This window comes from Chanodichthys erythropterus, chromosome 22 (assembly GCF_024489055.1).
Source record: "Chanodichthys erythropterus isolate Z2021 chromosome 22, ASM2448905v1, whole genome shotgun sequence".
NCBI lineage: Eukaryota > Metazoa > Chordata > Actinopteri > Cypriniformes > Xenocyprididae > Chanodichthys > Chanodichthys erythropterus.
This window is the reverse complement of record NC_090242.1, coordinates 34,345,305-34,371,010: the sequence shown is the minus strand read 5'-3', so window position 1 is coordinate 34,371,010 and position 25,706 is coordinate 34,345,305. Positions and strand designations below refer to the sequence as shown.

Here is a 25,706-nt window from a genome sequence, read left to right as displayed (position 1 = left end):
AGACAAACCTGCATTAATAGAGACATTTTTAGGTAATAGTGGACCCACAGGTAATTAGCAGAAGTATTTCAGTAAGACAGTAATAATGTTAGCCGGACACCTACACAATATAAAACACAAAACTACATATTTTTAACACCCAGTAGAAAATATATACGTCAACAATTAATCATCCTTTCAGGTTGTGATTCTGAGGAGCAACCTCTGTGACTGTGACGTCCTCACATCCTTATCCTTTGAAAGGGTTTTCAAAGAGAATTTGCTTTTGCAGAGCAGAAAACAGCATCTCCTTGACAGGTACACAACATTAACCAGCTACAGCATTTGAGGGCGGGTCAAAGTAGATGTTTGTGGGCAGCCAATGAAGACCACAGGAGGGCATTATGCAAATGTGTTACTCAGTGACGTGTATCCGTAACGAAGTGGGATTTGAATTACTGATTCTTTCTTTTTAGAAACAATAACTTTATTTATTGTGCACTTTCATCTTTACAACTTTGCAGATTGTTCGCATTCACAGACAGCTACTTTACACACTGCATGAAAGGGAATATTCGAAAAAAGCTAAATTTACTTTAATGCAAAACAATTGTTTGAAGTTCAGTTAAGTTGAATAATATCCTTATACATCATATTACAGGGGTTGTGCCCAGGTGAAAAAAGTACACATCTATAATGTACTTAAAATGCTTAAATATACAAAGATAGTATATCAAAAGCACATTTTGGTTTATATTTCATGGCGTCTCAAAATAGCCCATTTAAGATTATTTTAAGAAGTACTAAAGAAGAATTTTTAGTATATTAAGTGCAATATTAGTGCGTGAAAACAGAGCACTTTAAGTACATGATAGAATTTTTTTTCACCTGGGTGAAAAGAAAAGGGCAATGCTTGACCAAACTGTAACAGATTTAAACTTCACTAATTTTAGCAAATTACCCTCTTAGATTAAATCACTCTGTTGAAACAATCTGAATGTCAAATAATTTGTCAGTGCAATATTTGTAAATCATGGATGTGAATGTGAACTTTGCTCACTTAGACGACCTCAAGCAATGCTTTTTCTCATGAGTCCGTAGAAAAAATAATTTGTTGTAACTCTTCCCACATGAAGAGCACTGGTACGGCTTCTCTCCAGTATGAACTCTCTCATGATCTTTCATGTCTCCTGACCGAGCAAAACTCTTTCCACAGTGTGAGCACTTGTACGGTTTCTCTCCAGTATGACTTCTCAGGTGTGTTTTTAACTGTGTTTGTGTAGTAAAGCTCTTCCCACAGTCAGAACACACATAAGGTCTCACACCAGTATGAACACGCTCATGGACTTTTAAATACTTCAGTAGTGAAAAACTCTTTCCACAAAAAGAACAAAAGTGCAACTTTACACCAGTATGAATGTTAAGGTGTCTTTTTAAGTTTGTTTCCACAACAAATGTTTTGTCACACTGATCGCAGCTGAACGACTTCACTCCGGAGTGACGGCGCAGATGGTCATTGAGAGAGCTTTTGCGCTTGAAACTCTTTCCACTGAGTGCATGTAAACGGTTTTTCTCCAGTGTGAATTCTCATGTGCACATTTAGGTTTTTTTTATGTCTGAAACTCTTTCCACATTGAGAGCATGAGAACGGTTTTTCTCCAGTGTGAATTCTCTTGTGGTTATTTAAGGTTCCTTTACGTATGAAACTTCTTCCACACTGAGTGCATGTATAAGGCCTTTCTCCAGTGTGAATTCTTATGTGCTCATTTAGGTTTTTTTTGTGTGTGTAACTCTTTCCACACTGAGGGCACGTGAACAGATTTTCACCAGTGTGAGTTCTTATGTGGTCATTTAGGTTTTTTTTATGTGTGTAACTCTTTCCACACTGAGGGCACATGAACAGATTTTCTCCAGTGTGAGATTCCATGTGTTTCTTAAGGTCTGATTTGTGCAAGTAAAACATTCCACACTCAGAGCTGGTGAAAAATCCTTTGACTCCAGATTTTCCAGCTTGTTTTTGTGTGAAATTCTCTTCAGTCTGTGAAATGACTGCATCTCCATCTTCATTTTTGAAATAATGAGATTTTTGAAACAGATGTTGTTTGTCTTCATTGGTATGTGTCAGTTTTCCATCTTCATTTGTAAAATGATCCTGTTTGTCTTCATTCACTTTCATTGAGTCTAAAATCAACATTACATTACAAAATTAATTTAAAAAAGGAAATAAAGTTCATTCTTAATTTAGCACAAATCTAGTTTACTATGGAGTCTACAAGTATCTAGTTTTAGATGTATTGTTATATCCTCCTGAGAACCAGAACTTTTTAATGTGAAATGTGAATGTGAATATTTTTATTTCATTACTGTAATGAGCCAGAGTTATTTGTTCATTCTGTCCTCCAATGTATATTGTCTCTTTGTATGTGAATACATGTTTGTGTTACAGGTAGGCAGTTGACCCATGCCTGATTGACTATGATTTAGATTATGATTTTGGATTGTTTGCTTCGAACCTGTGTAAATATTCTGATATATAATTTTTTCTAACAGTCATAACAATTACATTGTTTGGAGCACAAGAAACAAATTAAGAATCCTTTTCCAACTTTTTTCTTTTATCCATATTTTATGCTATGTCCTCTATAAAGGAAACCAAAATAAGTTATGAAAATGTTATTTCTTTTTCTTTTTCTTTTTTTCCCCCCTAAAATGCCTGATAAACATGCAGTAATCCCAGCTACTTCTACAGTGGATATGTATGAAATCAATGTAACAGAAATTTAGAAGTTTCGTAACAGAAATGTATATTCTGATTGAAAACCCCATAACATTTTCCTGATATGTTTATTTACATCAAACAATTTGAAATTACTCATTTTAATGATAATTACAAAATATTATCATATTTCCATGAGAGTGCTACATTTTATCATTCAGTCAACGAAATGGTTATTTTAAAGACCAAGTAGAGGGAGTTTTCATGGTGAAACCTCCAAACATTTGGTATCTCTGAAATTCCCAGAATGTGCTCTTTACAGAACATGTATGTTTTCGGAGACATTCGGTAAATATAAAGTCCTCTGCAGAGGAAAAAAGTCTATGCCTGGGTCTCAAGAGGATAGGCTATATCAGTTTCCATCTTAATGTTCCTCATGAGTCACTAAAGAGAATGAAGGAAAAGACCAACCTATTTGTTCCTCTGTATCTTCATCTTTTATTCTGCAGGGTTCTTCTTTAATCTCCATCTTTACAATAGTATGTCCGTAGTTTTTCCCAGAGTAATTCCTGCTGCTTCTCCTGTGGGAAGATGGGAATATTCCCCAGCATTTTAACTTCCATTGTTAAGAATCAATTCAAATCCTAAAGCTGATTTTTGTGTTGCTCTCACATTAGATATGATTTACATACATTAAACTCTGTTTACCAGGTTTCATTACATAAAATGAAAACACAACTCAATCTTGACAAATTGTAATGTTACAGTCAGTAACGTGTTTACGTTTCTCAGCCGTAATGTACAGGTTAAGAGTGAATAAACTGACTAGTTCAGTCGTTTAGATTACATTTCTCCTAATAAATGATAAAAAAAATAATGTACTCACAGTTTGAAATATGCATTATGCGATATGCAGATTTAGAGCAGAATGAACGGCTGTGTTCTACTTCTCATGTTTATGTTCCCTTCCCTCGCTCACTTCTCTTCTTCTCCTAGACTCGGATGTGTGTCATTGCTTCGGTTGCACGAGCGCCCTCTACTGGCGGAAACTAAAAAACGGTGAAATGTTAGCCTATGTAGCCTACTGTTTTTCTTTATTGTATTTTAGTCATTGTTTTCTCAAAAATTGTGTTATTATAAGAATTTAGATCTATATTTCCAGTTCTGTTAAACAATCAGTTCTTCAATTCATTTTAGAGAGAAGCTGAAAGAATATTGATAAGGATTGATAAACATGTGAATGTGTGTCAATTAGATACAAAGGGGTCATTTACAAATTAGATATGAAGATTTCAGCAAACCTATGTGTCACTAGAAATTATAGCAAACGTATAGCATTAGGGGTTCAGTGTTTGTATATGAATAAAACACAAGGAAATTAAATGCATTACTGCATGTTGTTGATGTGTGTCCAGCTTTTTCCTTCTTGGCTGCAAACATTTCTTGAACAAAAATGAACAATTTATATAAAAAATGGTGTGTGTTTTTCTGTTTGTACATAATTTAGGAATAGTCTACTGTGTGATTTTTGAACTTATGTGTTGATTATAGTGGCACAAAATGAAGTGTGCTTTTTCTCCCCGTAAACATTCAAGTATGTGTGTGAGTCAGAATCCATATTAATAGAGGAAACACTTGTTGAAATATAAATTAAAAAACTTCTCTTTTTTATTTTAAAGAATGATTTTGCTAGTTGATCAGCAGTGTTGAATACATAAGTCTTTTCACACTGAGTGCATGCAAACGGTCTTTCTCCAGTGTGAAATCTCATGTGTCTGTTAAGGTCTGGTTAACGTGTGTAACTCTTTCCACACTCAGAGCAGGTGAAAGGTCCTTTGACTCTACATTTTCCAGCTTTTTTGTGTAAAACACCAACCTGTTTGTTCCTCTGTATCTTCCTCCTTCACTCTGCAGGGTTCTTCCTGAAACTCCATCTGTACAATAGTTTGTCAGTAGTTTCTCCTGGAGTAATTCCTCCTGCTTGCTGCTTCTTCTCCTGTGGGAAGATGGGAATATTCCCCAATATTTAAACTCTCATGAACAGCTATGGGAACGGCTTCACTGAATGAAGGTGTGAATTGTGGTCACTGTTGATCATTGAGAAGATGATCATCACACTTACAATCACTCTGGATTAACACTTCTTTCAATTCTTTGATTTTTGAATTCTTTGATTTTTTGAATTTCCACAGCAGTTCAGAAAGAACCTGAAAATACTGATGACGGTTGATTGCTGTAATCAGACATCAATTAAAAGTGTGAATGTATGCAAAATAAAGACAAGGGAATAGCTTGCAAATCACAGAAATTAGCATAAAAACTTTAGTCTGGTGTCACTGCAGGCTAAAAAGTTAAAAACACTGTTAGAAAATAATGTTTTAAAATAGTCTAAAAAAGTTAATGATACTGTATAGTTAGTAGTTATACCATATGTCTGAAATGAACTATTCTTTGGTTATTCATATTGTCCCTATAGTGAAAAATAAATATACTTAATTGTAATTAAAATACATTTATTTCATGTCAAGGATACTAAAAATACATTGACATGTCTATGTACTAACTGAAAATACACTGTAAAAGTATTTATTTCATCCTTCCATCAAGCACAAACTTAGTACACTACAAATTAATTTGTAAAGTAGAATACCTGTTACAAATGCATTTTTTTCAAGTTATGCAAATTTTACAAATTGTGGAATTATGAAATATATATTCCTTTTTAAGAAAATACACTGGCTAGGTTCTTAATTTCATCTACACCATGATTGAAATGTTGAAAAATTATTATCATCATAGAGAACAGCACATTCTAGAGCCTGGCCATAAACTGGGCACTGGAATGATCTGTTCCCTTCAATGTCAGTAGCATTGGACAAAGGTTTGCCATATTTTGATTGGATCTTGGTGGACTAACACAAACAAACGGTCCAACGCCATCAGATAAAGATGCTAGAACAACAGCCAGACACCTCTTAGAGGGCAAGAAGACCTCTGGTACCAAGCCTGGGACTTCTAATGGGAGAGGACTTCTCATTGATAGAGACCAATTCCTAAAGTTGGATTGTGACTGCTATAAAAAATCATCAGAAGCCTCTAGTCTGTAGGGAAAAAAACATTGACAAACACTACATTCAGAGTTTTTGTCCAGCAAGACAGTGACCACTACAGCATGTCTCAAGTCTCCATACCAGAGAGACAAAAGCTGATTGAATAAGTTCTGAGTGTGTGGCCCAGAGAGGCAGAAGACACAGGGAGACATTTGCAACAAGGTTAAACTCAGGAGAGCAAACCTTCAAACCTTCAGCATTCCACAGAGCTTTGTGTTCAAGGCTGTTGAAACATATTCTGGGTTCTCTCCCCACTGCACTGTCACCCAGCATGTCACAGTCATCAGACTCAACCATGTGGAATGCAAATATCACTTAACCAAACCTCTTTCCAGAAACCTTGGCATTGTTGTATATTATCAGTATATGATATTCTAATTCACATGTGTACATTCACAGATGTAATATAGCTGATGTCAGTTAATAACAAATAATGTTTCATTTATTTGTTTAAAAAAAAAAAACAAGGTTCTTAACAGCCAGACTAACAAAATACATTTGTACAGAATACTGATGGAGATGATTAGTTTCTTATTTCATATTTACTACCTTACATAAATAAAATAAGCATTTCCACTTAAAATTTCCCCACAATTTTAAAATTTTTTCCTCATGCCTCTGTCATTTTAATCATTTTCTCTCTCAGATATCTCTCTGTTGCAACCAATCCCATTTTTTGTTTTATCAGAAAATCTAACTATTTACATAAAATGTATGCATTTGGAAATGAACTTATTTAGGAAAATTCAGGCAATGCTTTTTCTTATGTTTCAGTAGATTAGAGGAGCAGGCGAAACTCTTCCCACATGAAGAGCACTGGTGTGGCTTCTCTCCAGTATGGACTCTCTTGTGCGTTTTCAGGTGTCCTGACTGAGAGAAAGTCTTTCCACAGTGTGAGCACTTGTACGGTTTCTCTCCAGTATGAATTCTCTGGTGTTTTATTAAGGTGCGCAATGTAGTGAAGGTCTTCCCACAGTTAAAACACATATATGGTTTTACACCAGTATGAATACTCTCATGCTCTTTTAAAGACTTAAATAGTGTAAAACTCTTTCCACATAAAAAACAAAAGTGAGGCTTCACAGCAGCGTGAATTGTAAGGTGTGTTTTTAAGCTTGATTCCAGAACAAACGTTTTATCACACTGATCACAGCTGAATGATCTCACTCCAGAGTGAGAGCGCAGATGATTTTTTAGAATCCTTTTGGATGTGAATCTCTTTCCACACTGAGTGCATGTGAACGGTCTTTCTCTAGTGTGAATTCTCATGTGCACATTTAGGTGTTCTTTCCGAACAAAACTGTTTCCACATTGAGTGCATGTATAAGGCCTCTCTCCAGTGTGAATTCGCATGTGTATCTTAAGCTCTGATTTACATGTGCAACTCTTTCCACACTCAGAGCAGGTGAAAGATCCTTTGACTCCAGTTTTTGGAGCTCGTTTTTGTGTGAAATTCTTTTCAGTCTTTGAAACGACTGTGTTTCCATCTTCATTTGTGAAATGATAAGGTTTGTGCTTTTGGTCTTTATTCACTTCCACCGGGTCTAAAATCAACATATTACATTTCATAATTCAATAAAAGAAGAACTAATGAGAAACATGGCTCAATCTCAATTTAGCACAAGTCTAATAAACTCAGCAAAAAAGAGAAACATCCCTTTTTCAGGATATTGTATTTTAAAGAATATGTAGTAAAATCCAAATAAGCTTTACAGATCTTTATTTTAGTGATTAACAATGTTTTTCATGCTTCTTCAATGAACCATAAACTATTATTGCACCTCTGGAACAGTTCTTAAGCTACTTAAGTGTTCTAATTAAACTAAGGCCTAATCCGGTCTTAATCTAAGCCCTGTCTGTGAAACCAAGCCTAACAGTTTACAGGCAGAAGAAAATTAATATTACAGTTCCAATACATTAGGACATTATAGAAACCTTTCTACTGACTCTGAAAAACAGCAAAAGTAAGATGCCCAGGGTCTCTGATCACCTTTGTGAACATGCCATAGTCCTGCTGCAGGACGGAAGAGGACTGCAGATGTGAATAGAGCAATAAACAGCAGTGTCTGTAATGCTGGAAACACCACATAATGACTGTTGCTTTTGATATTGAGATCCGCTCTGATCATTATTACATTCCTGTTCATCAAATGTCTATGAAATTTGCTTCGTTTATGTCTCAGTTGTTGAATCTTTTTATGCTCATACAAATATTTACAAACAGTTGAAAGTGGGAGGATGTTTCTCTTCTCTCTCTCTTGCTTTTGCTGAGTTTAGTATTTAGTTTTAGATACACCAACCTGTTGGTTCCGCTGTCTCTTCATCTTTAATTCTGAAGGGTTCTTCCTCAAACTCCATCTTTGAAATTCATCTTTGAAGTTCAGAAATGACAAAGAAAAGGATTCAAATGCATTGACCATTTTATTAAAAAAAAAAAAACAAAAGTAAATCTAGGCAACAAGCAGGAGATTCCAACAGTGTGATAAAGAAAACAGAGCACATAACATCCACATAGGACAACACAAATCAAAGAACATGAGAAATACACACAAGGGATGACTGGCAAACAAGTCATAACTGGGAAAAATCAGAGTGTCACATTTTGAGTTCTGTTCATGTCTGAGTTGTTTCATAGTAATTATCTTCTAATCTGCTAACTGGTTCAGTTCTCCCCTGTCAGTTTGTTTTTATGGTTACATATTGATTTGATCCAGTTGTTTCTGAATGTTTGTTTCTTCTATGTTCTTGGAAAATAAAAGTAAAACTGCTGCAATAGGCCAATTTCACACTTCCCGGTTTTTGGAATGATCGGAATGATCCACGCAGTGTAAAAGTTTTTCCGGTTACAGTGATAGATAGCCTCGATCAGCACCAGCTCGGGAATCAAAGTCATTTTACGAATTAAATGTCATGAAAATGTTTGAACGTTCTTGGTGAATTATTGGTGAGACTACAGAGCTCTCATTAAGAGCTAAATTTAATAAATCGAAGTGATGGCGGTTAAACTGGTTATATTCTTCGTGTCTGTTTGGCGCAGCTGTGCATTATCGCACTCCATGTGCTGTAACGACAGTGCCTGCGTCTCAACGTGCATACTATCCATCCTAAATAGTAGTCTATGTGACATATTCAGTACTATTTAGGGTGGATATGCACATTGGGATGTAAAGAGTATTATAGCGACGTGCTGGGGAAAATGATAAGCTGGCAGCTCCATTATCACGCAAGCCTGATCCTCTGATTCATGAAAGAGGACAGTTTGCACCCTGATATTTTTGGATATAAACACTTCAGTCTCTCACTCATTTTCCTGTCGTCATCATCATAAAGTGTGTATTATGCACAGTATTATTGTGTTGTTGCAACATAAATGCAAAGAATGACAGTTGTGTACAGTGTGGTGTTGGAAATTAATTATGTCTTAGTTTAATCATTTTAATCGATCAGGATTAGTTATAACATATGCTTGAATGTGGGATGTAATGCCATATGAGATTAACATGCTATATATTTTTAAAACGTATTAAACTCACAACAATGTTATGTATCTCACGACTTTATATCCCCCATTAAAGTATATATTGGGAGTTAATTTTTTGTTAATGAATAAATTATATAAATAATGTTCGTCGTACATTCTGATGACGCAAGTGTTGCAACTATGGCAGCTGAGAAGGCCATTCTTTGTGTTCTTTTCACTTGATGTTACAGTCACTGCCTTTGCCGTCCAGAATAAAAGAGGACATCCCAATTGAGTGAAGAGATTTGTGGAAACTTCTAATTATTGTGATACAATATTTGACTCGGATTTCAGCATGAAAAGACAAACATTTCAGGTGAAGGATAATCCACTTATTCCCTCCGAGACTGTGTTGATCTCGGTTGATCTATAGGCTATTATTTTTATTGTGAGTATTAGGCTTATCATTATTGCTGGTCACTGTTGTTGTGCTATGATATTGTAATATTTACCATTATATAATCAGAGGAGTATAGAAAAGTTTATTAAAGTGTCACTTCACAATACAATAGCAAAATATACAAGTATAGTATTTTTGTAACATTAATACCCATTGTGCGAGCTGTCTCTTTAATACCGCGTGGTTTATATACATCTTGCCGCTGATAGGGCTGACATTTCTGACATTTCTGACACACCCACCAAACAAGAGAAAACGTATCTCAAACCTGTTGCACACCGTTGCACACCGTTTACAGGAAACATGTCGTTTAACCCGGAAAACGTAGCAAAGCGTTGCGCACCGGTTTGAGCTTGAACATGCCCCTGGTAATATAAATCCACCTGCCGTTAAATTTAAGCAACGTGGCCATATAAGCTACAAACAAGTAGAAAATAATTTCTTTCAGATAGCACACGTACGTCTGCAAGACGTCTGTTAAAGATCACTTCATCTGGAAAGCATCTGCTGTTTACAAACATCTAATAGACGTCTTTAAGATGTCAGTTTTACATACATTCTAAATCATAAACATCTTAAAGACGTCTTTTAAACGTCTATTTGACATCTGACAAGGATACATCCTATAGACGTATTCCAGATGAGCAAACACCCTAAATAATACGTCTTCCAGACGTAAACACGCACATCAAATAGACGTCTCCGAGATGTACGTGTGCTATCAGGGTAGATTATACAAAAGCAACTTTCCAAAACAGAAAAGGTAAGAAGCGATATTTGAGAAAAGAGCAAATCAATCTAATAGCCATAGACGCATAGCGGAACTAACTTTACCCTGCGTCACGTGATTTCCGATTCTTGTGAAAAAGGCCAATCCGCTTGTTAAGTCATGACGAAAGGAACGCCGTTTCCGGGTCCAAGCCTCGATTCGTTTCACTTGAGAATGCCATCGACGGCCGTGTATGAGCGCTGTTTATTCATAATAAACATAAAACATTTTAAAAAGTTAAACATTTTAAATACTTACAGTCTACACAACAGTCTCTGTGCTCACAGCGTCACAGAAATATTTTAACGATTTATAAAAGATGAATCATTGTCTGGCCATCTGGGATCTTGGTATGGAGATAAACGTTATAATTATATTTTTTTTGTAGTATTACACCACATCGTTTGTGTATATTAGCACCATTTGTTGTTTTCTTGTGGTATGAGATAGAGCGTTTGGACCCGGAAGCGCTGCTGCGTGACGTCAGACTTAACAACCGTATTAGATTCTCACCTCATCATTGCAACCTAGCGTGTGACACGGATAACTAATCAACAACAAAGGACTACAAAACATGGCACTAGGACAGGAAATACAACAAAAGTCCACACAAGATAGGGGATCAAAGGCTGGTATCATGACATAGGAAATAAATAGCTCCAGTTCTTTTCGAGCAAATTCAATACATGCAGTATTTATGTTGTCAGACTTAGATTTCTCTCAATAAAAAAATAAATAAATGTACTCACCGTCTGATAAAAAGCAGATTTAGAGTAATTTAACGAACCACTATTGAATCACGATAGAAGTTCACGGTTGAAACGGAAGCAAATTATGACATCTGGAGTAATATCTGAGGTGCTGCCAAACTCCCACCGCTTAAGTGAGGGGCGGGGCTTAGAGTGTTAATAGAGTTGCGCTGCCTAATCCTATACACATCATTTTCTTTTATATGACCTGTTTTCACATGGATTTTGATTAGATCGATATCTACTATATTTAACAACAATACTTTTAAATAAGGCTATTTTTCAATTCATTCATGCATAGGGTTGAATAAAATATGGACCTGAATTTAAATTTATTAATTAAATCCCATTAGTTTATTTATTTATTTCTCATGGTTTAAAAATGTACAGAAGATTTCTGATTGATTCCATGCAAGAAAATGTCTTTTCAATATGTTCTTAATGCATCACCTCTAAACAGCTTGGCAAAAAATGCCTCATATGCACAAGTAAAACACATCCCTTCATAAATTATTTTAATTGTTCCTATTTTCTGAACTATTACCTTCCTAAAATGTCATTTGTTAAATGATCAAATTTCATGATAGCACTGGTATTCTTCTACCCACTATGAACTCCGTATGAAAAGGCTCCCGGAGAAGTCTTTTATTATAGGACGTCCATTTTGATAATAGTAACTGTAGAGTGCAATTTCCGATGCTTCCAGTAGGAGGCATTTTTTTTTAGTTCGCTGCATAGACATAATATTTATGTCTATGGTTCTCTGCCTATTATAATTAAAATAACTTTGTATTTGAGAGTTCAAACACAGTAAGACATGAAAGATAAGTTTGATACAAGACTGTGCCGGCTGACAGCCTGCTTTCCGTGCGAGAGCCTCAGATATGAGCTCCTAAAAAGATAAATTAGAAGTTTAAACTGATATAGCTTTAAAATGCATGCAAAAAGAAACTTTAATAATGAAGAAGAACTGCAATGTCCGTGAGCGTGATCTCACCACAGTTCACCTGAAAATTTTAGAAATCTTTTAATGCAGCAAAACAAGTGTTTGAAGTTCAGTAAAGTTGAAACATAATTATAAACCATGTTACATTAGCTGTGAAAAGAAAAGGGCAATATTTGACCAAACTTTGACCAATATTTGTCACCAGATTCAAACTTCATTACTAATTTTAAGCAAATTATTAAAATCACTCTAGTAAAACAATCTGAAAATGTCAAATTATTTGTAAGACCAATATTTGTTAATCATGCATGAAAGCGAAAACTTGGCTCACTTGCACAACTTCAGGCAATGCTTTTTCTCATGAGTCCGTAGACTATATGATTGGGTGAAACTCCTTCCACATGAAGAGCACTGGTACGGCTTCTCTCCAGTATGAACTCTCTCATGACCTTTAAGGTGTGCTCGCCGAGCAAAACTCTTTCCACAGTGTGAGCATTTGTACGGTTTCTCTCCAGTATGAACTCTCTGGTGTTTTTTTAAGTCATTGGATGTAAATGTAGTCTTCCCACAGTCAAAGCACATATAAGGTCTCACACCAGTATGAATTGTCTGGTGAACTTGTAAAGAGTGCAGTCGTGAAAAACTCTTTCCACAAAAAGAACAAAAGTGAGGCTTCACAGCAGCATGAACTACAAGGTGTTGTCTCAAGTTTGATTCCACAACAAATGTTTTATCACACTGATCACAGCTGAATGCTCTCACTCCAGAGTGACGGCGCAGATGATTGTTGAGAGAGCTTTTGTGAGCGAAACTCTTTCCACACTCGGAGCAGTTGAACAGTCTTTCTCCAGTGTGAATTCTCATGTGTGTGTTAAGTGCTGAATTATGTGTGAAACTCTTTCCACACTCAGAGCAGGTGAACGGTCTTTCTCCAGTGTGAATTCTCATGTGTCTGTTAAGTGCTGATTTAGGAGTGAAACTCTTTCCACACTCAGAGCAGGTGAAATATCCTTTGACTCCAGTTTTCAGAGCTTGTTTTTGTGTGAAACACTCTTCATTCTGTGAAATGATTGCGGTTTCATCTTCATTTGCCAAGGAATGAGGGTTTTGAAGCTGACGTTTGTCTTTGTTCACTTCCATTGGGTCTAAAATGAACATATCAAATTTTCAAAATGCAAATAAAGAAATGAGAACAAAAAACATACTAGATGATTCATTATTAAGCAAAAATTTAGTGCTTATTCAGTTGTCATTAAAGAGAATGAAGGAAAACACCAACCTGTTTGTTCCTCTATATCTTCCTCCTTCGCTCTGCAGGGTTCTTCTTTAAACTCCATCTGTACAATAGTATGTCAGTAGTTTCTCCTGGAGTAATTCCTCCTGATTGCTGCTGCTGCTTCTCCTGTGGGAAAATGGGAATATTCCCCAGCATTTAAACTCTCATGAACGGCTGTGGGAGTGGCTTCACTGAATGAAGGTGTGAATTGTGTTTGCAGTTGCTCATTTAGCAGATGATCATCACACTTCCAATCACTCTCAATTATTCAGGTGCAAATGTTTAGTTCAAAAGTCATTTAGAAACTGGTAAAGTTCCAACTCACCAGACTCACCTATATGATCGACTAAGGCCCTGTGTGAGGCCACTGATTGGTGCTTACTCAGTAGTTTGCAGAGACTTGTTGAGATCGGAACAGAAAATTGATCCAAATGGAAGAAGGTGGTCAAGAAACGTGCAGGCTGCCAGCTTTCCATCAATTTTTTGCATAAATTGCTACAATTTTTTAACAGTTCATGTTAAGTTGTGGTGTTTGTTTTGGTAGTCTAGGATAAATAGTATAATACAGAGCAGCAGCCCCCTATATTTATGATTAACAATCAAATGATTAATTAGTTAGAAAAAAGCTGCTATGAATACAGGAGCCATCAATGACTTGTTTGTCATTGAGTAAATGTTGCTGATGCAAAGTAGGCCTTTCGTTACCAAACAACAAGTAACTAAATTAGGAAACTATTGGTTACTTTAAAACTAACCTTCATCTGGGAGATCACAGGGATATGTTAATATTTGATATGTTAAAGCCACAAATTTTTGCCCTAGAGGTCGCTTATTCAAAACTAAGGCTTAGCTTGATGACGCCTTGATTTCATGGAATCATGGGATGTATTGTCTTCATGTCTACAGCCGGTGGAAAAGAATTGTGACGAGACTCAGGCAGAAATCATGTTCATGAATGTGATTATTAACGTTACTGTAGTATGAAGCAGAGCAGGCCGAGTGCTGTGAGAGCTGAATGAGGCCGCTGGAGTGATTGATAATGAGAGACGAGTGCGACACACACCTGGAGAGCAGCGGGACTTTTATTATGCCACAGCCACTGCTTCTGCTTCTTCCGGTCAAGCCTATGTGGGGTAATGCAGCGCTGTTTTATCATATTAGATGCATTTGTGTGTTGAAGGTTGATATAGTGCTACTCCTTGCGTTCGCTCAGCGGCTGCTATGAGACACTTGTTGCACACTGCAGTAAAATAGATCAATATTAGTCATGGAAAACATGGTACTCACTGTAAATCAAGAAAACAAGATTGCTCCCCTGTCTAATAAAATGCATAATATACTAAAGTGTCTTTGTTTCCATGGTTTCCACAAAATAAAACCGGAAATCAAGGGTAATTATGTCATTATGCGACACACGGACACAGTCTGTGTCCTGGTTAAAATTGCTTATTTCTCTGGATTTAAACATTCTTGGAAACATTTGGGATAATGTAAGTACACAAGTCAAAAAAATATATAAAATTGTTCTAGTGGTTGTTGGACATTTTAATCCAAAAATCCTACATATTGTGCCTTTAACTGGTTGCATATGTCAGATTTATTGCATGAACAGCTGTTGCTATCAAACATTGTTTACTTAATCAACTGAGTCAGTGTAATGGTGAAGGGATCGATCAAATAGGCCAATTGATGAAAGGTTTGTGAATAAATGTCATGCGCCCTTGTAAAACTATTTTTTTAGTATTTTTAAAATACAAAAATACAGTAGCTTATTTTGATACATGGTGTGGCTGCTGTATTTTGTAGTTTATTTTGATAATAAACCTAAAATTAAGGTATTTGGTATTTTATTTTAAAATACATTTTACCCAACCCTGGGTAGCGCAACTATGATTGTTTAAGCCCCACCTCACTGTGGGTCTGCAGCTGGATACTATTGGTGGCTTTACTGACTGAAGGTGTGAATTGTGGTCACTGTTGCTCATTTGAATAGATGATCATCACATTTACAATCACTCTTAATTATTCAGGTTAAGTGTTTTTTCCTCAAAGAGACATTTAGAAACAATTTCATTTTAACTTGGACTGTCAATAGATTTCAATTTTTGTATTTTTTTTTTTTTTTTATATGCACAACCCTTTTCTCACTTATTTTCAGCTAACTCTCTATAGTCACAGGTTGTTTTTATAGAATATATATATAAATATATATATAAACTCTTGCAACACAATAGACAATTTCTTTGTGTAAGTTCACATTCATGCAAAACATAAATGAAATTCTAAATATAAAATTACCTTAGCAGTACATACATTAATGTTTTAGCCAGTATGTCTCAATTTGTTAAATTGTATAGTGTTTGACTGTGTGTGTGTGTGTGTGTCTGTGTGCGTGTGCGTGTGTGTGTGTTATACCTGCAGTCTATTGCCAGAGAACAGACAATCAGCACACACACAGATTCAGTCTTTCAGCTGGAGGATGCATGAGAAAACAAGTTAAATACAGTCTTGCAATTCATCTAATAGCCTACACAGGTCACAGATATAGAACTCACAGAAATCTTTATAGATATTAAATATGGAAACTATGAACAAGATGGTAAAAAAGTTTTTTTGATTAATATTTTACTTTTGTTTTTTAAATTTTATTCACAAATGTAGATTTTTTAAATCACCCCCCTGTTTACAGTATTTAAGAATTATTTGAGACAATACTCAAAAACGAAATCACTGATAAATATAATTTTTTATGTTTTTTTTTTCTTTTTTTTTTTTTATTCTGTTAAGCCCACTGTAATATTGATGTCCTTGAATGTAAGTTGTATGCCAATTTGTTCTGTAAAACTTCATATTGAAACTCATGAGTTATTCTGAGGATCAAAACCACACAAAATCTGCTTAAAATGATAAAGATAAAATTGATTTTTTTATAAAAAATTGGATCAAGTAGATTAAGTGCAATTTAAGTGTATTTCTTTACAATTCATTTGAAATATTTATTGAACTACAGATATATTTGATGCTTCATTTTAATGTGCTTCAAGACCATTTCAAAAGCATTTCAGCTCATTAGAAATGTATTATTATACTAATAGTTTATTTTAAAGTAGTTTTTTTCAGTATTCAAAATGGTATATTAAAAAGTGCAAAAATCATTAAATATAAATTTTAAGTGTCTTTTACACATACACACACTTTAACACTAATATACTATATTGTTGTGTACATTACAAAATAAATTTTGATAGGCCTACATAGCATATATAATCTCTTAACATCAGTAACATCTTAACATCTTAAGATCAGTGAAATGCAGTGACAGACCTTTCCTATACTATAATTTTTTATAACATTTCAGATATATATAGGTCTACCAGTATTACTAAAAAAAGGACATTATAAGAATATTCCATCATTGAATAAATAAGCATCACAATGCAATTTTCTACACAAAACAGTCATTGAAAAACAGAAGTGCAGAAGTGAATAAAGTGCATTTTATTTTACAAACTTCAGTTAAGCGTGCAAATGGCTGAACCAAAACAGAACACTTTAAATGCCACATCTTCATCTACAAGCGGAAGGTCACTTCTTTGAGTACGACTCACATTTTCTGCAACAGAGGGCTTGCGATTCAGACACTATAATATTTGGAGACTGCCTTATTATCACAGGGTCTGTGAAAGGGAAAGAGAATGTATATTTATGTAGGCTATAACAGATTTATGTCCATCTGATGAAAGTCGATTCACCAAAACTGTTCACGGTTCAAAAAGTTTATCACAAGAAAACATAAGTAATCCATATGAATCAAGTGATTTCATCCAAGTCCTCTAAAGAGACATGATCACTCTATAATTTAACGGTTTAAATTTAGACTTTTATTCAGATTCATATGCACTCACAACAGAACTGGTAAAGGGAAGCTCTCAGATGTCACATGCTTGCTCATAATCATAAGAACCTATGGTTTAGCCACATGTTACGCATGTTGTTTGTATTTAAACACAAGTATGATTTTAAGCATATCTTTGGAAAATTTATTTATACTCTTCAAATGATATGGTGTTGAAATGCTTGTGGGAATTTCCCACAGGTAGCCTAATTAACATATCATGTTATGGACAACAGCCTTTTAAGTAGGCTAGCCCCTTCTTTTTCAAGTATAAACACATAAAACTGAGCAACATATTGATTTATGCTTATTACAATGCTTAATCATAGTTTACAAAAAAATGTTTAGAATACTTTATAAGTTGGTACATTGTAAGAATGCATTTGCATAGGCCTACCTAGAATGTATTTATTAATGAACTTTATAAAATATTTTTTGAAAAAAGTACACATAAAATATGCTTTAAGTAAGAGTAAAATGAGTATGTTTTCTTTAAATACACTAAATTTTCACTTAAATTATGCTTGTGTTTTAGCTTATTTCTTAAAAGATTAACTAAGCATATTACCAATGCACTACTAGTATACTAGAAAAATGCAATACAATATATTTGAATGTACTTCAAATACAAATGTAAACATGTACAATATACTGGAACTTCAAGTACATTTTTAATATATTTAATGGTATCTTTTTCACAGGGAAAACAAATATGCAAAGAAAATGCAAATGCTGAAGCCACTATGGAAATACAGTACAGTACAGACTCTCTAGCACATTCAAATTAACATGTTTCCAATTACATCAGCAATGACCCAAATCATATAGATACACACGCAAATGAGGAACAACAATGAAAAAGGCTTTTGTTTAGAGAAATACACAAATGATGCGATACATGGGCTGAGGGATGAGAGCAGATATAAAAATCCCAGAGATTAGGCAGAGATCAGGCTGAGGACAGAAACGCAGCTAAAGTAAGAACAACTCATGTTCATTAGACTTTGAGATGTTATTCTTGTCTGAATGATTGTGAATCATGTTATGCTGCTAAATTATTAATTTTATGTTGAACTTTTATAATATATATGTTCTACTCTCCTACTTCTTCCTCAGAAATGGACCAAACTGTATATTTCATTCTTCTTCTCATTGGTGAGTGTGTTTGTTGTTTTATTTATGATTTAAATTTTTGATCCTTTTATGAAAAGCATTCAAATAAACCCTCCTTTTCACAGCTCTCTGCTCCATATCTGAATGTGTTCAGCATCAGTATTACGTTGTAAATGAACAGAAGACCTGGTATGAAGCTCAGAGATACTGCAGAGAGAATTACACAGATCTGGCCACCATTGACAACATGAATGACAAGAATGACATGAACGAGCTGATCAAGAGTGCGAATGTCGGAGTTGTTGAGTTTGTCTGGATTGGGTTGCAGAGGTCAGTTCATAATAAATGGCAGTGGTCTTCAGGTGAACCTGCACTCTATCTGAAGTGGGCTACTGGACAACCTGGAGGCTCAAATGAATGTGCTATGATGAGAAATGGACGATGGGAGACTCAGTCATGTGGCAAGAGCCTGACTTTCATCTGCAGTTCATCTAAAGGTGAGTGCAGCTACCTAAATGACAACAAATATTAATTTATTAAAAAACACCATGTACTAACGGTACACGAGGATGATTGTTCAGTACATACCTCCGTTTTGAAGTCATGGTTCTGGTAATGGATTTAAACATACATTAATACATACATTATACAAACATTATAATGAATATATAGGCTAATATAATGGACATTTTAACAAAATGTTCCGCTCTGTTCATTTCTCTTGAATGAAGTAAATGTAATGCTGCGTGACATTGTTTACAAGCTGTTTAATTGACGTCTTTCCACAGTTGAAAACTGAAACCAAACCGAAAGACTCGTACCATTACACCCCTAATGTACTGTTAAAACATTAAATGCAATACTAATCACTACTATGTTTTAGAGGTGGTAAAGAGGATGTTTTGTTTTATACATTTTTGCAATATTACTTGAAACTGTCTTTACTAACTGATAAAAGACTATTTATTAGGTGCACTGAAAGGAATAATATTAATATACATCATCTGTGCACGAGGTAGGGCCTTAAAAACATCAGCCAATCGTTTACACGATCATCGCATAAACGATTGGCCCTCTGGCTTGTCAATCACTGCCGTGACGTTCCTTGTGAGAGACGAGTGCGGCTGCGCGCTCCAGTAACTTTCCATGCTCCACAGGCGCCGCATGCAATGTTTTTGTCAGGAGACAGGAGTAACAACTGCAGACTATGAGTTACCTGTGGTGAGTCCGACATAATGAATCCACGAACACGACACAGTGTATGCCGGTGGTAAACACTCGTGTTCCAATACGAGTGTTTACGAGTTTTGGGAGGTGTTCCTTCGAAGGAGGGGGGGCTGTTCTTACGCATGCGCAAATTTCAAAAACTCAGTAACAGTCTTTGGATTCTCAGTCGACGAAAAAATCCTCTCTATCACCTATTATTCTATCAATTATTATTAATTTGATCATAAAGGGAGAATTTTCATAAATATCGTTTCTTCAATATATCACCAGCTGTAGAAACAGCTCAGGTCTTTGAATGACGTGTTTCTGATGCTTCCCCTTCTAGTTTTGTTCATATCAAACCATAAAGCATGCAGTGCAAGAATATTGTACACACTGATTCATCAATCTGTTTCCAATTGTTTTTCCTAAAGCAAACACAAGCCTTGTCTTTGTCAATCAGACAACGAACTGGAGAAGCGCTCAGAGTCACTGTAGACAGTATCACATCGATCTGGTCAGAGTGAGAAACCAGAATGAGAATCAAGAGGTTGAGAAGATCATGAATGATAGTAACATATCTGAAGTCTGGATCGGTCTGTTCAGAGACCCATGGCAGTGGTCAGATCAGAGTAACTCCTCATTCAGATACTGGAATACTGGTGAACCTAATAATGCTGGAGGTATTCAAGACCGTACAGGTGTCAGTCAGCAGTACGGCAGTGTAGGACGATGGCATGACATCTCTGGCAAAGGCCAGTTTCCTTTTGTGTGTCATGAAGGTGAGCAGATCCTCACAAAACACACAATATCCATCCATCACCTCCATATATCTGACATGACAAATTCAACCACTGTGTTTGTTCTGCATGTTGTTTTTGATCAGCCTCTCTCTATTTCTTTTCCTTGTGATTTGTTTTCTCTCCAGATAAACTGATCCTGATCAAAGAGAATCTGACGTGGTCTGAAGCTCTAAGATACTGCAGACAGAATCATGTGGATCTGGTCTCTGTTCATTCAGAAGAGATGCAGCGTCGTGTGACGAATGTGGTTAAACGGGCGTCTACTGCGGCGGTGTGGTTGGGTTTACACAACTACTGCCTTATGAACATGTGGCTCTGGCTGAGCGGAGAGATCGTGTGCTATCAGAACTGGGCTCCGGGGAACGGAACGACACCGGAAAACTGCCGCCTCGAGAAGAAAAAAGGAGCAGTTCAGTCTGGAGGAGATCAGCGCTGGATCAGCCTTCCTGAATCTCACAAACTTAACTTCATCTGCAGAAATTATGAGTGAAAAGCGAAATGTTTTGTGAAAATTGAATGTTTGTGTGATTACTTACATTCACTGTTTTCATACTTCATTATTTTATCTTATTAACTTTGATTTGCTTTTACTATATGTGTTTTAAACATCTGTTTTATTTCTGTATTTTAAGTAGCATGCATAAGAATGTGATCTTATCAACATTTTCTAAAAACAATGTTTAATATTCTTTAGACATTTAAAATACTAACATATGATTACATCTCTATTTGTTTTTACTAATCTTATGTACAGTAATAACTGGTTGAATGTGAATCTGTGAGCAGCAGTTAATAATAATAATACTGTCTGTGTCTCAAAATAAAATCTACTTCATAAAGGCAGAAGTGAAAGTTGGGGTATAAAATGTCTTGTGTTTGATCTAAACAGGAAAGCTTAAAACCATGAGATAAACACATGATAACAGAACATCAGCTCAAATAAACTATATTCTCATCTCCTGGTTACTTTCTGATTTCACACCAATTTCACAATGACTGTGTAATTACACACGTTAATAGTAATCGATAAATCTATGTAATTTAATTAATCATTTTAGCTCATTCATCTGCATCAGTCAGGACACTGAGATGCTTCTGGTCTGTAGGTAGAGTTATTTTTTTTTAATAAATAAAATAACACATCTGACACTGACAAATAAAGAAGAAAGGGCTAAATCAGGTTTGGAAATGGGTTGATGTGGTGTACTGGGTCCACAGAGTGAATTTTGAGGGGGGGGGGCAGAGTCCTTAAGGTCTGCTAATTGACCTGAGACAGACCAAAACTAACTGACGTGACCCAGATCAAAACCAAGTCCAGTCAAGGCCAGAGGTGTGGTCAAGACCAGAACATCTAAGTCACAGACGAAAACCGAGACACAGATTTAGACCAAAACCAAGGCCATGTCCATTTAAGAGCCACACAGTGTAAAAGCATTACTGAGTATTATATAATCCACACTACAGAGTGTTAAAGTAACACTAAAGCAGTGTTGATGGGATAGTTCAACCAAAAATGACAATTCTGTCATTATTTACTCACCCTCATGTTGTTTCAAACCTGTATGAGTTTCTTTCTTCTGTTGAACACGGTGCTTATGTGGCAAATGTGAGAAGATGGCTACAGAACCAGAAAATATATGCTGCAGGGAGATAGAACAGGTATTAATTTATTTAAATTTGTAATTGTTGCTGCACGCCAATATCCCTCGTTCTACAGCTTCGTGTCGATGTGCTGGCCTTTGTATAAACATAGCAATTTACGTTATCACAGTATTTGTGTTTGTAGTTTCAAAAAATTGCACGAACGTTAGAACAGTGTGTGTGTGTGTTGCACATCCATAATTGCAAAGGGGACGCGATTAAAACTCTATAAGTACATAAATGTATCAAATAACCATTCAGAGACGTCCTCTCAATTGTGTTTCTTCTGCCGGAGTCTCTTCATCATCTGGGTCTGATTCCGGTTCAAACATGTACGGCTGAATGCCATACAAAACAGCGGGTCTCTCACTCTCAGCCATTCTGCTTCTGCCGACTGTTTATTGCCATAAGTATGCAAGTTACGCCCCTCATCCAAAGGCAGGGCGGGGATATGCAGCTCATTTATATTTAAGGTGGTACACACCAAAACAGCTTTTTTTAAAACAGGCCCCAAAAATGACATTTTCAAATGGTTATAATAAATTAACTGGGGGGTATTTTGTGCTGAAACTTCACAAATACATTCTGGGGACACCAAGACCAATATTACATCTTGTAAAAAGGGGCATAATAGGTGCCTTTTAAGTGATGATTGCACATTAGTGATGAACACCTGCTGTCAACAAGCAGACTCACTGAAGGAAAGAGAAACAATAAAAACAGAAAAGAGAAAAAAAGAGAATAGTCACGCAATAAAAAAACTGAAAAAAATCAAAAGCGGGAGTGAGTTACTTTGGGTTCCCAGTGAAGGATCCAGCATGTTGTAGGCAGTGACTAAAGGCTGCAAAGAATTGTAAATACAGGGAGAACGCCGTATTGGAAAATCTGAAAAACCTGTGTTTGTAATCAACATTTCAAACTGGATGACCACAAATACAATGTTTTAGGCCAAACGGAGAGTAGGAAATGAAAGAAACTACTATTCCATCTGTTCCGCTCAATCCCCGAAGCAAAACGTCATTGCATACTACATGTAAGAAAGCTGATGCCATTGTGTTTCATTTTTACCATAATGCTGTTTGCAGAGTAAATAAAGTATACCTTTTTCTTTTCATTGATAAACTTACTCTTACAATACCTGTTTTTTTAATAATCAATGTCAATCTGACTGTCCATGGGCAGGGATACAAAAATGTGGAAGTACAATCTGTAGTTTACGAAAACCCTGGAGCTGACAAAAGATTTTTGCTGACAAATAAATGAGTTTCTATGTCCGGGAGTTTATCCCATCAGGCCAGATTAGGTTTTTAGTTTGTGCCAAGTAATAAGTTGTACTTTCTCTCAGTGAGAGGTTCAGACAATATTCGTCATTATTCTCTAGTTATTAAAGGCAGTGTAGGTAAAAAAATGTATAAACAACTTTCTTCCAAATTTGTTTTAACTTTCTATATATATCAATGCATAATTAAAATGTAAGTACTCTGATAAAAAGAGTATAAAAATCGAGTGACTCTAGACCGTTTAATCTGTATTAAACACAGCTCATTATTTCCATTCGGGACGAAACATAAGATTGGCTTAGGCGACTGTCACTCTCTCGCAACCATGGCAACCACCCTTTTGCCACACATGACGTTTGATTTGAGGAATTCAAGAGGCACGGATCCTAGGAATACCAAACCAATGGCAGAGAAACAGCAACCAAATTTACAGTACCGGCCTATGCAGTTAGTGAAGGCAAACCAGGCAAAAAAAGGAAGACAGTAACAGTACAAGAAAAGGCAATGAACAAAAAGTCTTTGGATAAACAAAGAAATAAAACGCGAGTTAATATCGGCGTGGCTTTCCAGCGATGGCGAGAACTGAGGGAACTCAAGGGGCTGAAAAGTGACTCCTTGATGGCTTTATTTCTGCTGGACAGGTAAATCTTTCTTTTTGTATTTTGATCATACATATTTTTTTGTTTATTTTTTCATGAAGCGTGTCATTAGCACACGTAGCTGCGTAATATAGCTAACATAACATTACTTAGCGAGCCGTAGTAGAGACGATAAATCTATAGGCCTAGCTCAAGATGATAGCTATAGTGTTGAATTGTGCATAATTTTGCTTAAGATAACTAAATACATGTTTAACAGATAGTAGGCCTAACGTTACTCCGCATCTAGGAACTTTTCTTAGAACTATATTTACCCTCTGTCTAACTCTTTTACCATGTTCACCTGTAAGATTACCTGCACGTTTTTTTTCGCCTTTGTTTTGTTTTTATATTTAGGGGCCAAGCACCGAAGGTGCGGAGGCACCTATTGTTATTGTTGGCGTTCTTTTTTTTTTTTTGATTATTATTATTATTATTCCGCTCTTGAAGTCTATGGCAGCCCATAGAACCGCTTGCGGGAAAGTTGTGAAATTTGGCACACAGTTAGAGGACAGTCTGTCCTTTGTCCATAGCAAATTTGGAGTCTCTAACTCAATCCCTCTAGCGCCACCAGCTGTCCAAAGTTGCACTTATGTTTATGCTAATAACTTTTGAACCGTAAGGGCTAGAAACAAAATGGATACAGTTTTTCCAAACTGTATGAGTTTCTTTCCTCTGTTGAACACAAAAGAAGACATTTTGAAGAATGTTGGTAACCAGACAGACAGACCATTGACTTACATAGTAGGGAAGAAATACTGTGGAAGTCAATTGCTACCATCAACTTTCTTGCTACCAACAGCTGTATCTCTGCAATGCTTTATTATATTCAGACCAAACTTGGTACGTGTCATCACAAGCATGACCTGAGGCATCATACAGTGTTTCGGCGCAGTGCCCCCTACTGGAGTGGAGATATGAAAAATGGCTATTTTTGATTATAACATCTGATGGGTTTGACCAAAATTCATAAATTGGGTATGGGTCATCAGGAAAGTGCACTGAAGGAGCCTGAGATGTTTCGGACCATCGCCACCTTCTGGTCAAAAGTTACAACATAATTGACAAAAATGCGAATAACTTTTTTTTTCTAATTGCTCACTGCTGCTGTTGGTCTGATGCTCACAGCCATGTTGGCTGGCTTCTTGTGCCGTTTTTGTGCTTGGCCCCGTAATTGCTGCTTGCAGCTATATTCTCTACCTATGTTGACTGATGTCTTTATCTTGTATCTGTGTGTGTTGTACACACTTTGTTGTATGTGTGTGTTATTATTTTGTGTCTGCAATGTGGTACTTGTCTCTGGAGTGTAGTCCTCATCAGAGTCAACAATGCTTTCATCATGGAAACTCTTACATGCAAAACACCGTATATGTTATGAATCTTACACGAAATTCATCTTCATCACAGTGTAACTGATGGTAATGGAAAAACGTGTATCAATGCAACCTGTTTTTAGCTTTGCCTTATAGATATAACTAGCTCGTTAGCGAATCAAAAAATATATATTTTAAACTTTACCAGTATCGATATGCTAGCTTGATAGTGAGTACTAAAATACATCTTATTTGTTTATATTCATAATGATAAAGTTAGGTATTTTATTACATGTGATTCTGACATGATGTCACTGCATGCACTGCGCTCCTTCCTCTCCGCTCGTCTCAG

The 25,706-nt window shown here is 35.9% G+C and overlaps 1 protein-coding gene and 1 pseudogene across 1 annotated transcript; one reads left to right on the top strand and one right to left on the bottom strand.

Moving 5' to 3' along the window:
• Positions 1–98: 98 nt before the first annotated feature.
• LOC137012319 (zinc finger protein 850-like) lies at positions 99–13,526 on the bottom strand (annotated as a pseudogene).
• A 4,777-nt stretch (positions 13,527–18,303) lies between these two features.
• Positions 18,304–21,335, top strand: LOC137013183 (C-type mannose receptor 2-like). The gene is made up of 5 exons (XM_067376823.1): positions 18,304–18,337; positions 18,477–18,515; positions 18,599–18,970; positions 20,114–20,461; positions 20,608–21,335. Exons 2-5 carry the CDS (start codon positions 18,479–18,481, stop codon positions 20,970–20,972), a joined length of 1,122 nt encoding a protein of 373 aa, XP_067232924.1. The 5' UTR covers positions 18,304–18,337; positions 18,477–18,478; the 3' UTR covers positions 20,973–21,335.
• The last annotated feature ends 4,371 nt before the right edge of the window (positions 21,336–25,706 follow it).

Excerpts from the sequence above, each read along its gene's own strand:
- LOC137013183 (XM_067376823.1), top strand. The coding sequence starts at position 18,479 with ATGGACCAAACTGTATATTTCATTCTTCTTCTCATTG. Across the intron at positions 18,516-18,598 it reads TTTCATTCTTCTTCTCATTG|CTCTCTGCTCCATATCTGAA; the intron begins GTGAGTGTGTTT and ends TCCTTTTCACAG. Across the intron at positions 20,462-20,607 it reads TCCTTTTGTGTGTCATGAAG|ATAAACTGATCCTGATCAAA; the intron begins GTGAGCAGATCC and ends TTTTCTCTCCAG.